The sequence below is a fragment of the Engystomops pustulosus genome, chromosome 4 (genome assembly GCF_040894005.1).
Source record: "Engystomops pustulosus chromosome 4, aEngPut4.maternal, whole genome shotgun sequence".
Lineage (NCBI taxonomy): Eukaryota > Metazoa > Chordata > Amphibia > Anura > Leptodactylidae > Engystomops > Engystomops pustulosus.
The window spans coordinates 176,935,825-176,947,776 of record NC_092414.1 but is presented as its reverse complement, the minus strand read 5'-3'; the positions used below and the strand labels follow the sequence as shown (position 1 = coordinate 176,947,776).

General features: G+C 47.2%; 1 protein-coding gene across 4 annotated transcripts in view; it reads right to left on the bottom strand.

The window, feature by feature from the left end:
• Window positions 1–215: 215 nt before the first annotated feature.
• The window catches only part of SLC24A1 (solute carrier family 24 member 1), a 38,523-nt gene continuing 26,786 nt past the window's right edge, over window positions 216–11,952 (bottom strand). For all 4 annotated transcript variants that reach the window (XM_072148676.1, XM_072148678.1, XM_072148679.1 and 1 more), the window contains 4 exons: window positions 6,001–6,243; window positions 5,489–5,578; window positions 2,057–2,223; window positions 216–794 (listed from right to left, as the gene is read on the bottom strand). In XM_072148676.1, coding sequence (XP_072004777.1) covers window positions 545–794; window positions 2,057–2,223; window positions 5,489–5,578; window positions 6,001–6,243 — 750 coding nt within the window. In that variant the 3' untranslated portion in view covers window positions 216–544. The remainder of the gene's footprint in view (window positions 795–2,056; window positions 2,224–5,488; window positions 5,579–6,000; window positions 6,244–11,952) is intronic.

Genomic DNA, 11,952 nt, shown 5'->3' with positions numbered 1-11,952 from the left:
CACTAGTAATAGTGAAGTGGAGAGAATAGTCCTGTGCAACTTTTTAGCAATGAAAAGTCGCAAAAACTCTCTGTGCAACTTTTTTACGCCAAAAAAAGCCCTATAATAAATCTCCCCACATGTTTATATTTCACCTGCTCACGGCTGCATTTACCTGCCACCACTGGATGAGCCCTGGGAATGACATCAGTAAGAAGGAAATGCGGACACAACACTGGGAATCGGATTGGTTTTATTTCAGTTTCACTTAATCTGTTTAGAAATATAAACTGCAATCTTATGGAAGGTTCACATCTTGCTTGGCAGACATCTCTAATGGTGGCAACATAGTGAAATGTGTGTGCGTAGTCCGTGTACGAGGATGGGCGAGAGATTTCTAGGTGGTAATCTAGGTTGGTACAGTGCTGGTTACTAGACATAATAGCGATATGTAGATATAAAAAATAGGAATAAGAAAATAGATTTCCGCTCAGGTTTGCTCTATGACTGTGCGCACCATATACGTGACGGTCAGTTGGCTGGATGCTCTATGGTTGGTGCTGGTTTATATGGATATGGGGCACATAATAATCCTGTCCTCCAGCATGACGCTGACGATGACAAACACAAAGTACAGGGTGAACATGGTGAATCCTAGAAACTTGTTCATCTTCCACTTGCAAAATGCAATGGAGAATATGACGAAGAGAAGCATCAGGAAGAGGAGGACAATTGCACAAAATAATCCATTGCTGCTCACCGCCACCGGACTGAAACCATTGAACACTGAGAATAGGAACCAGGGGACGGGTAACCTGCAACGCAAAGGGAGACAATTATCTCCACAATCTACAAGCATATAGACAAAGCAGAACAACAAGAAAAAAAAAAAAGCATATACGTGACATGACCGCAGAATCACGGTCTGGCTTAGATTTATACTGTCACTCCTTGTTCGTTTCATTTGAGCATAGTAAATGTTATTATAAATGAAAATTAGCATGGCAATCCAATTCAACATGCGACGTTTCGGTCTACACACAGACCTTCATCAGGCACAGATTGCATGGTATATGAGGAGAAACAGGTAGATGTGCAGTGCTGTGACCGCTAGAGCGCTGGGGAGAGCAGCGGCGGATACTTCCGCTCAGGAGGAAAGCGCTCGAAATTGCCAATGGTTTAGTAGCCTACTCGAGCACCCAAGAAACTAATCTCCAAGAGTGACGTGTATTATCTTCAAACATAGATTTATACTGTCGGCTGAGCTGGGCGGCCAAACGTTTGCTAGTATGCCCAGGATGGCCAGATGCAGAGAGAAGGGGGGATAGGGTGTTTTCCATGTCACCTTCTACTGGATGACTTCATACCAAAATTATATTTCTCTATAGGAGAATATCTCATAAAGCCAAAATCCCACGGATTTTTATGCAGGTATTTAAGCAGTTTTCCTGGTAATGTAGACACCTAGATATATAGTAATTAAAGGGGTTTTCTAAGGTAGATATATTAAAGGAAACCTGTCACTAGGGACCTAATTTTCACTAAAGACCGTCCATTACACCTGCAGTGCAAATCTGCCTTTCTGCCTTTTCTAAGCATTTGCATTACAATATAATTGTGTGTTATTACTTATTCTTGCACCCTGCCAAAATCCTGGGGTAGTCACAGGGGTTGGGCTTTGGTTTGGATGCATTTCAAAAAACAACATGTGACCTGTCTGAGCTGCAGGCTGCCTCCATGTTTGTGCTCCTGTACTGCTTGTCCCTCCCACACTGATGTCATGTCACCAGGCTGTGACCTCTGAGAAGGAGCAGGAGGAGGAACTGTACAGGAGCACACAGGTGGGGGCCAAGCTCTGAGGAGTGAGTAACACAGACAAGTCACACGGCATGGGATATTCAATACTGTCACAACCCCTCACAAAGCTCTGTACATGGGAAAATTACAAAATGTATGGATTTGTGAAGGTGGGGAGCAAAAAACGAAAACAAAAAAAATAAAAAAAGTGCTAAGTCGTTAAGGGGTTAATAGAGACAGTGAGACACAAGATATCAGCTCAGTAATTCTAGATACTCACCCCACAGTGATGTCAAAGATGTTGCTTCCTACGGAGCTAGAGACGGCCATGTCTCCCAGTCCCTTCCGTGCCACTATCACACTGGTGATGAGATCTGGTATGGAGGTGCCAGCAGCCAGGATGGTAAGGCCCATTATCTCCTCTGAAATGCCAATGGTTTCCCCCACCTGGCAGAAACAACGCATGGTGTATATTTTACTCACATGTTGGTACTAACTTTCCATAGTATAAAAATAATCCAGCAGATTAGGGGCTCTCGCCCACGGCAGTGAAAGATAGACAAGTGCTAAAGGTTTTTTTCAATCAGTAATCACCCAGCTCCACTAAATGCAATAATGGATCATTGCCCATGCCCGTTATTTTAACGGACCATGTAAGAGCGCATGTCCGTACTGCTATGGCCGGGCGGGCATATGTCCGGCGCCATGGAGAGGAGGAGGGGTGAACCCTCCCCTCTCCATAGTGTTCCACGGCGCACGGCCCATAACACGGGGAAAGTTCGGACATGTCCTATGTACGGAACGGTACGACCATTTCCAGTCTATGGGGGGCTTATGTACAGCCGCAAGCTTGTATGGTTGTACATACATCGCCCTACTATCGTGTGAATTTGGCCTAACAGATCCTTTAGAGAGTAGAGCGTGTCCCATTCAGAACCGTTTTTCAAGGATCACTCATGAGGATCCATGAAGAAAATATTCTGCCAGACAGATGATAATCAGCCGTGAAAACAAACGTTAATGTCTGTTTTACTTGGCTGAATATCTGTGCCACATCTGAGGATTCCCCAGCCCTTGTCTGAGCCAAGTTCCTATGAGGAACCACTCAGAGCAGGTCCGTCACTAGTCCGTGTTGGCTCAGACAGTCCTATAGAAGTCAATGGGGCTGCAAAAAAAATATAATATAGTAATATAATATATAAAAATAGTATAGCACACGGCCGTACTAGGTTTTCTGGCAGTTTTTGTGGCTGGTTGTTGGGCAAAGATCACATGACTTTAATGGGCCTATGGAACTCAATCACTGGCTTCCTTAAAAACACAGATCACGCGCAGATTACACAAGGACCAAGTTTGCGCACATACAGCCGTGGCACAGGTAAAATACAGATTACACACGGCCCACAAATACGGCCATTACCGCTGCAGATTGCGGACATAGAAAAGCAGCGATTGTCTGCTGGTAGCTTACATGTGTGTAATATGAGAGGATGGTAATTTCCTTCTGATGTAGTGTGTGACTATGGCCTCTGTATTTTGGGTCTATCTGGCTCAGGGTGAAGACATAGTTGTCTGTGCCACCAGAAATCTATATAAAACATTGCTCATATAATGGGGGCCATTTACTAAGGGCCCGAATCGCCTTTTTTCGTCGGGTTTCCCGAATGTTTCCGATTTGCGCCGAATTGCCCCGGGTTTTTGCCGCACACGATCGGATTGTGGCCCCTTCGGCGCCAGCATGCATGCCACGGAAATCAGGGGGCGTGGCCGGCGGAAAACCCGTCGGATTCGGAAAAACCGTGGTATCAGCGTGGGAGAACCTGCCGATGGATCGCGACTGGACCGGGTAAGTAAATCTGCCCCATTGTATCTAGTCTCAGGGTTTGGGTAAACCTGCAAAACTGTGGAGCTATTAACAGGCGAACAATCAGAGGCGTTACTAGGAAAGCCTGGACCCCATGCCAAACTTCTGAATCCGTACACTCACACAAAAGATTTCACTCATATACAGACACATACATTTCTGCACTCATACATACATTTATACACTTATACATACAGTATATACACATATCATACACACATACATTGTATAGATATATTATATACACATACAGTATATACATATGAAATACACACACACATATAGTACATTACACATACAATATATACCCACCATATGTACATTTATATACAGTATTAAAGGAAATCTGTCATCAGGATCCCTTTTTTCTGGCTGCTCTGTTTCCCCATAGAGAATACTGTGCACATTGCCAAAGTGTCTTTATAATAAAACTAGCTTTTTCTGATAAATGAGGGGAGCCAGAAAGAACTCCTGATGACAGGTTCCCTTTAACACACCACACCACTGATATAGCATAAAAACACATACATACAGTTACAGTTTATATACACCTTGCACTATTTACACACACATCGAGAATACACATCAAATATACACACATACAGCATAGACACACATACAGCATATACACACATAGATAAACAAAGGAAATGGGGTTGGAACGGCACCATGCAGAGGTCGGGTGCAGGTCTTCAAAGCGGGTCTGACGTGACCCACTACATCCAGTAGAACAAAACGATCTAAAGCAGCACTCCGGTAGTAGTGAAAAATAAAGTGATTTATTCCACCATCAATGCATTGATGGTGGAATAAATCACTTTATTTTTCACTACTACCGGAGTGCTGCTTCAGATCGTTTTGTTCCACACATACATAAAGGACCATATATGAACATACAGCATATATACAAACACATACATCATATACATAAACAATTAGCATATACACACATAGACATTTCACATACAGACATACATACATTTATACACTCATAAACACATATACTCTTCTTATCCTGGGGCCCAGTAGTTGATGGCCCCATGGGGGAAGTAGACTGCTGGCAGTAGAGGTATGATATTTCCAGTCCTGTCCTTCTGCTCTCGCTTCCCCCCACATTTCTTATCTGTGCTTCTGGCTTAAGTGTGTACTACAGAAGATGTGGACATAATGGGGCTCATTTACTAGGACCCATCGGGCGCATTTCTGTCGTGTTTCCCGAATTTTTCCGATTTGCCCTGAATTGCCACGGTTTTTGGCGCACGCCATTCAATTGTGGCGCTGGCTTGCATGCGACACAAATCAGTGGCGTGGCCGTCGGACAATCCGACTGATTTGGACAAACCGCGGAATTTAACTTTCAAAACTGTGTCACAAGATCAGCACTCACATGCACCGGGAAGAAGAAGGTGAACTCCAGGGGACCTCAGCGGGGGAAGCGACACATGCAGGAAATTGGACCCACGATCGTAGTGAATCGCAGCAGCTCCGAATCCTTGTCGGACATTCCGGATCGGCGGCGTCAACGGGACGGGTAAGTAAATCTGCCCCAATATGTGCACATCCTCCATTATTTACTATGGCAGGTCATGTGGCAGTGCCCCCTGATACTGCGATCCCATAGCAGCTGCTATAGCTGCTACCCCTGTAGTTTCCCCCCAGTGAACAATATATCAGTGTCTTTAATTGAAAACATGACTGCAATTATGACCAGAACCACATTATGGACATTGTGAACGGCTTTTGGCAACAGAACAAACCATTAAAAAGCTCTAGATATTCCTTGTAATGGCGAATTTCACTCAACAAAACAATAATGTTCATCGCTACATGGCATATCCTCCGCCTCACCTGATGTGCCCACCATACCATGAGGTACGAGAATATAGCAATCCACATTATTGAGCCCAGGAACGTCAGGACAAAATACTTCCTTGATTTCTGTAAGAGAGAAAAGAAATGCCGATTATTATTTTTTTTTAGCCCCCTGATCTTTACAATAGGTTATCAATGACAGATCAGTGGAAGATCAATAACCCCACCCCCACAGGTCAGCTGATAATGGAACACAAAGCAGACAGCGCCATTCTAAGTGTAGAGGTCAGACCAGGTTACTGCAGATCAGCTTCAATTCAATGCTTCATTTCCATCTTCTTTTTATCAGATGCGGAAAACAGCTGATCTGTGGGGTTGCCGGGTGTAGGACTCCCACCAATGTGATCATTTACTATAACCATCAGTCATCAATATTCTTAGCTTGAAAAATCTCTGACCGTCAATTCCAGTCACCCTATGTATAAGGGTGGCCCTGTGTCTGAGCGTCTGATCTCAGACATCCCCTTTAATTTTTTCCTGCCACTTACTGGACTCCTAACATCAGGCACAGTCAGCCACAGAGGGAACACAATGGGAAGAAGGAATAGGTATGTAATTTGTTTTCTCTTAGTGTCAGGCCACTCCAAAGACAGAGGTTCATCTGGCTCCTCTTCTTCTTCCTCATCATCATCGTCATCACTGTCATCATCGTCACTATCATCCTCATCATCACTATCATCTCCGCTGCTATCAGATCCGCCTCCTCCATCTCCGGCTTCCGCTGCTCCCTTCTGTAGAGTCAAAGTAACAGCACATGATCAGCAAGGTTAAGAAAACATAGTCAAGGTGACTGCCTGTGACTATAACCCCAACTTAAGGACACTCGACATACAGATGACCCTTAGTTACAGACGGACCTCTCTGGCCACTGTGACCTCTCTCGATGCTGGCAATGTAATGTACTTTAGCTCCAGGCTGCAACTATCAGACGTAAGGACTATCAAAGGTGTCTGAAAAGAAACTTGCTCATCCCTGTACCAACGATAACCCAAAATTTTAAAATTCAATTTCCACAGGGACAAAGATTTTTTTTGTCTGGAGTTACACAAAATATACGTCATCAGGCTTACATATAAATTCTACTTAAGAACAAACCTAGAGAACCTATCACGTAGGTAACCCTGGGACTGTATGTACTTCTGCTGGATTCCTAGTTCATGACATTATTGTACATTATGTTCCAACGACCTGCCACAGAAATATCCTTTCTATTTTTATCCCTCATATATCGTGGGGACATAACCATCAGTACCTTATTTTGATCTCTGTAAATGTCATTCTTCTGGTGCAAACATGAAGGAAATCTACAATTTGTTTCATGCATTGGTAACCAAGCACACCTTGAGAATACTGTAGCTACACTGATGCAGAAACATATCTTGTTTAATCCCTGAACTGAGTGGTTTTGCTAAAAAAACAATTATTCAGGACCTTGGGAAAGCTGGGTTCCCTGGCTGCTGTTAGTGATGTGTCTTTTGCGAATGAGCTCACTTAACCCCACCCCTAACCGGCTCACCACGCCCCCTTCAACCACCATACAATCGGGTTAAAAGTGGAGTGGCGTGGGGTGATTGACTGACTAACTGATTGATGCGGCTCCCTATTGTATATTTCATAGGGAGCCGTTCAGGAGCCCAAAAAGCCGGCTCTTCTTAGTGAGCAGAGCCAAATGAGCCAGCTTACTAAGAAGAGCCATATTTACCATCACTCATCACCCATCAGGGACAACACAGTGATGACATATACTCGGCTTATGCAGGGCAGGACAAGGCTGAAGCAGTGCGTAATTAGGGTAAGAGGAGAAGCACTGAGGAAGCCACAGGAGCGACAGAGCCTCATTATCATAATTTTAAAATAGTTTTTCAGCAAAACCACTCAGTTCAGGGATTCAATCACCCCACGCCACTCCACTTTTAACCCGATTGTATGGGGTTGAAGGGGGCGTGGTGAGCCGGTTAGGGGTGGGGTTAAGCCCTGCATAAGCCGAGTATATGTCATCACTGTGTTGTCCCTGATGGGTGATGAGTGATGGTAAATATGGCTCTTCTTAGTAAGCTGGCTCATTTGGCTCTGCTCACTAAGAAGAGCCGGCTTTTTGGGCTCCTGAACGGCTCCCTATGAAATATACAATAGAGAGCCGCATCAATCAGTCAGTCAGTCAATCACCCCACGCCACTCCACTTTTAACCCGATTGTATGGGGTTGAAGGGGGCGTGGTGAGCCGGTTAGGGGTGGGGTTAAGTGAGCTCATTCGCACAAGACACATCACTAACAGCAGCGAGGGAACCCAGCTTTCCCAAGGTCCTGAATAATTGTTTTTTGAGCAAAAACACTCAGTTCAGGGATTAAACAAGATATGTTTCTGCATCAGTGTAGCTACAGCATTCTCAAGGTATGTTTGGTTCATAATGCATAAAATCAAATTATGGATTTCCCTTAAAAGCCACCAGCCACTTGCAACACCCCTGCCTTATACAAGGCAGAGGGGTTGTTGGAAATACGTCCCAATATGTAGCTTACAACCTGTGTGGAGTCTGATCAACCCCACAGCAGTTAATTGTTTAATGTGATGTCATTCCATCAGCCAATCACACCTGTTATCATATTGTATTGTAAGCTGGGATGTAATTGGAGGATCAACCACCACATGACCAGGAGCTGAGGAGAAGTGACGGTTGGAAGTGCCAACGGTCAGTTCAGCTAGTGAAGTGAGTCTGACAGGAGTCAGTCAGAAGAAGACTGGAGTTAATCCAGTCAGGTTAGTCTGACAAGAACAGTAAGACTAGAGATCAGAGTGAATCTAGTCAGTCTCTAAGTGAGACTAGTTAGTCAGACAGACTAGTACAGTTAGACTAGTGAGACTAGTTCAGTTGGTCTCTGAGGGAGACCAGTACAGTGCAGCCAGTAAACCAGATCAGACCATTCTAGTCAGACAGAGGAGAGCCAGCTGATTGCCTGAGCAGCTCTGAGGAGTTAGTGAGAGCAAAGGGATATCATCCTACCTTCAAGGGTGAAATATGAAGTAACCCAGGACAAGCTGAAGCATCCTACTAGGACACAGCTACCTCCCAGCCTGCTCCTGCATCCAGGCTGGTGATCAATCCCTGTGGTTCTCTCCCTGTGTGCATCCCCAGCCTGCTACCATTATTAAGATTCGTTGGACACGTTATCCACTGTTCCTGTTGGTTCCAATAAAGAACTGTAAGTTGTTTTTAGACAACGTCTGCCTCCGTTTGATCCCTGCTACTACGGCTGTCACCATCACTGGCACCCTATCCACTACACAGGGATACATACTCCAGATCCCAAAGGGTTGCCCCAGGGAGAACTACTATAGCAGCCTATCCCTCATCATTTCTTGCCAACACCACCTGCTGGAGACCTGCCAGGCTGTAAGACAGCCCTCCGGTCCCCATACCAAGCACCGTGACACTAGCGTGCCTAGGCCGCAACTGCCAGCCACTCCGGTAACCGGGCCCCGGCTGTCTCCAGGCCCCCCCCCCCCAAAAAAAAGGCTAGTCCCCGATGGGGGATGTTGCAAGTGGCGTCACGAACAGGATTTATACTTCTGTGCCTTATTCTGGCACTAGAAACTATCCTTTATTGAAAAACTACTGTACTACCTAACCCTGCTGCCATTGGGTATAGGCCCAAGTGACTTTGTGCTATATTTCACATTGACTTTGTTACTGCTGCCAAGCGCTGTCAAGCAGCGCTCCAGCAATCAGAGAGTTAATCCCTGCCAACTGACTCTGTCAGCTCTGCTACAGTTGGTGCAGGAGCGGTTGAAGCGTTACCTCACGAGGCTGTGGCGCAACAAATAATTCCAGCCCGCCAGGCAACCCCCATGGCGGGCAACCCCCATGACTCATCAATCTCCACCCATGCGCGGATGGCGCGAACCCCGCCTCCTGTGGCGCAGGGGAAAATAGAGCCCGCCACAGCTCTTGGCAGGGAAGGCTTAGACTCCACCCCCTGGCACAAAGCAAGCTTCCTGCCCCGCTTCATCGGAGTGCCAGAACTTGGTGCAGCGAGTTCAACACCATGTGGGGTCCTCGGCCATTCCCCTCCGTGGAACAACCGGAGTTCTTGGAAGCCCTCGAGACCGTTATTGTGGTCTCTGCAAAGCCGGTCTGGAGGCCCTTCGCTGGACATCGGCTGCATCGTGGAATGACCGGGGCCTCCACCATGAGACGGTGACGGAGCGGCAAGCACCACCCGGGCGGTTCCTGCTGCCTCTCCCGGCTACCATGCTGGTACCGCGGACCCATGTGGAGGCCCCACGTGGGGAGGCTCCGACTCCTGCGAGTCGGCACCTGGGCCTACTACTGCTGCCGAGCCTGCACCGAGGCCTACTACTGTTGTCGATCAACCTTCCACTCCTGCTGCTGTGGTTCCTGATCTTCCGGCTTCTCCCGCTCCAGTTTTGGCACCTGCCCGACCCTATGCGAGGCCAGAGCCTGCTCCAGGTAGACCGCCTGCAGCACCGGCACCCCCGCAACCTCGAGGCCGAGGTGAGGCCCTCCGCTGGCATCTCCGCGACGCTGCCTCGGAACAACGACGCCGAGAAAAAGAGGCCCAGCAATTTATGGCAGGCCGATCCAAGGATGGCGCTTGGGTAAAGAAGAACCGAACCACCGGGATGGTCCGCTACTTTGATCGCCAGCGGGGTTATGGCTTCGCCACCCAGGACTGCACTGGACAGGAGGTCTTTATTCCCCGCCGGTCCGTCAAGAGGCCTGATTTGCTGGAGCGACTCCATAACCTGAAGCCAGGGGAGTACATCGAATTTTCCCTCCAAGAAGGACCCCGCGGACCATGGGCGGCTGGTGTGATACGGATCCCGGACCCCGATGAGGACCGCTACCAGTCCTGTGAGGACCTCTATGAGGACGACGAATGGCCGGAGTCTTCAAACTCGTCTTCCTCCTCGGCGGTGAGTCCCCAGGTGGTGACCCATGTGAATGCCCCGTCCACGGTCATCGTGAGTACGGGCCCCATTGCCATCCACGGGCTGGGCATGATTCAGGGAGCCACCCCCACCGTCTCTCCCGCAGGGAGCGCTGCCGGATCCCGCGGATCCTCCATGGTGGAAGATAGTCCGGCTGATGAGCCTTATCCGGAGGCTCAAATGAGAGCATCACCTTCACCTGCCGTTTACCAGTGGGGTGATGACCAGGCCCCAGAAGAATTGGAGCTGGAAGGAGCCGCGGCATTGCCGCAGGTTCCAATTTATTTATTCCTGGACCCCTCCATGGTCCCCGGCTCTGATGAGCCTCCGGCTGGAACAGCCGACACCCCGGGCGGGGGATGTCAGGGGGATGCTGCCGAGCCTGCAGGACCTACAACTGCCACCGGGTGTCCCCAGCCGGCTTCTACTTCTGCTGATGAAGCACAGGATCCTACACTGGTCTCGGATCCTGCCCTTGCTGAAACCAGCGATGAATCCGATTAACCCCTGATGGGCTGAAAGCCTTACCAGGTACTTTGTAAATATTGTATATTGATTCCCAGTTGGGCTGAACACCCATCTAACCCATAGAGCCAGAGACTCTCCTTGGACTGCTTACTTGTATTATATGCTATATTAGCATCCACCTCTGCTGAAGCAGAAACAACTACCAAAGGATTCTGTCCCTTTACATCCAGAGGAGACACTTTGTTTACTGCACTTTTCCCCACATCAAGTGCTGTGCCCAGAAGATGGACTTTTCTTCAAAAACCTTCTGAGAGACTTTTAGCCGGTTAATACAAGGAAAAGTTGCTATTCATTCTATTGTATGGCACTTAATGCCTTCCTTTTCAGGTATGAACATTTTGCTTGCATTTTTCCAAGCCTTTCCCCTTTTATAGGAAAAGAGACATTTTATCCTGCTACTCTGAGTAGCCTGTTCCTGTAACGTTTGTAATGTTCAAGCTATGTACCCATTGGGCTGCTAAAGCCAATGTGAGTTATTTAATGTTTGCACAACTGCCAATGTTTGTCAGTAGTATGCAGTAACCTTTTCATAGGCTTTTCAGATTGTAGTGTGGCTGTGTCGGACCATCTCTATGTAAACCCTGACCCCAATCTTATGCCTCAAACCGAAGCTTTGTAAGTGAGGGTAGTCCGTAAACTGCGGGTCCTTAGGGGACCGAGGGTGCTAACGCTGTAGCACCTGGATGCCAATCTTACAAGGGTAAGAATGTCAGTCGGCAGGTAAATTGTACAATGTCTTATTGTATCACATATGCCAATGTAATGCATATATACTATATATGTCGCCAGGGAAGAAGTGTTCATAAACAAATATAGAGGCCTTGGTGCAAGGAGTGGATTACAGACATGACACCACGCCTTTCATACTGTACAGTTTGGTTTAATGGTGTCAGCAACCAACTGTCGTACTTAGAATACACATGTCCTTGTCTTAGTCCGACACCAACCCAGATGCCTGTCT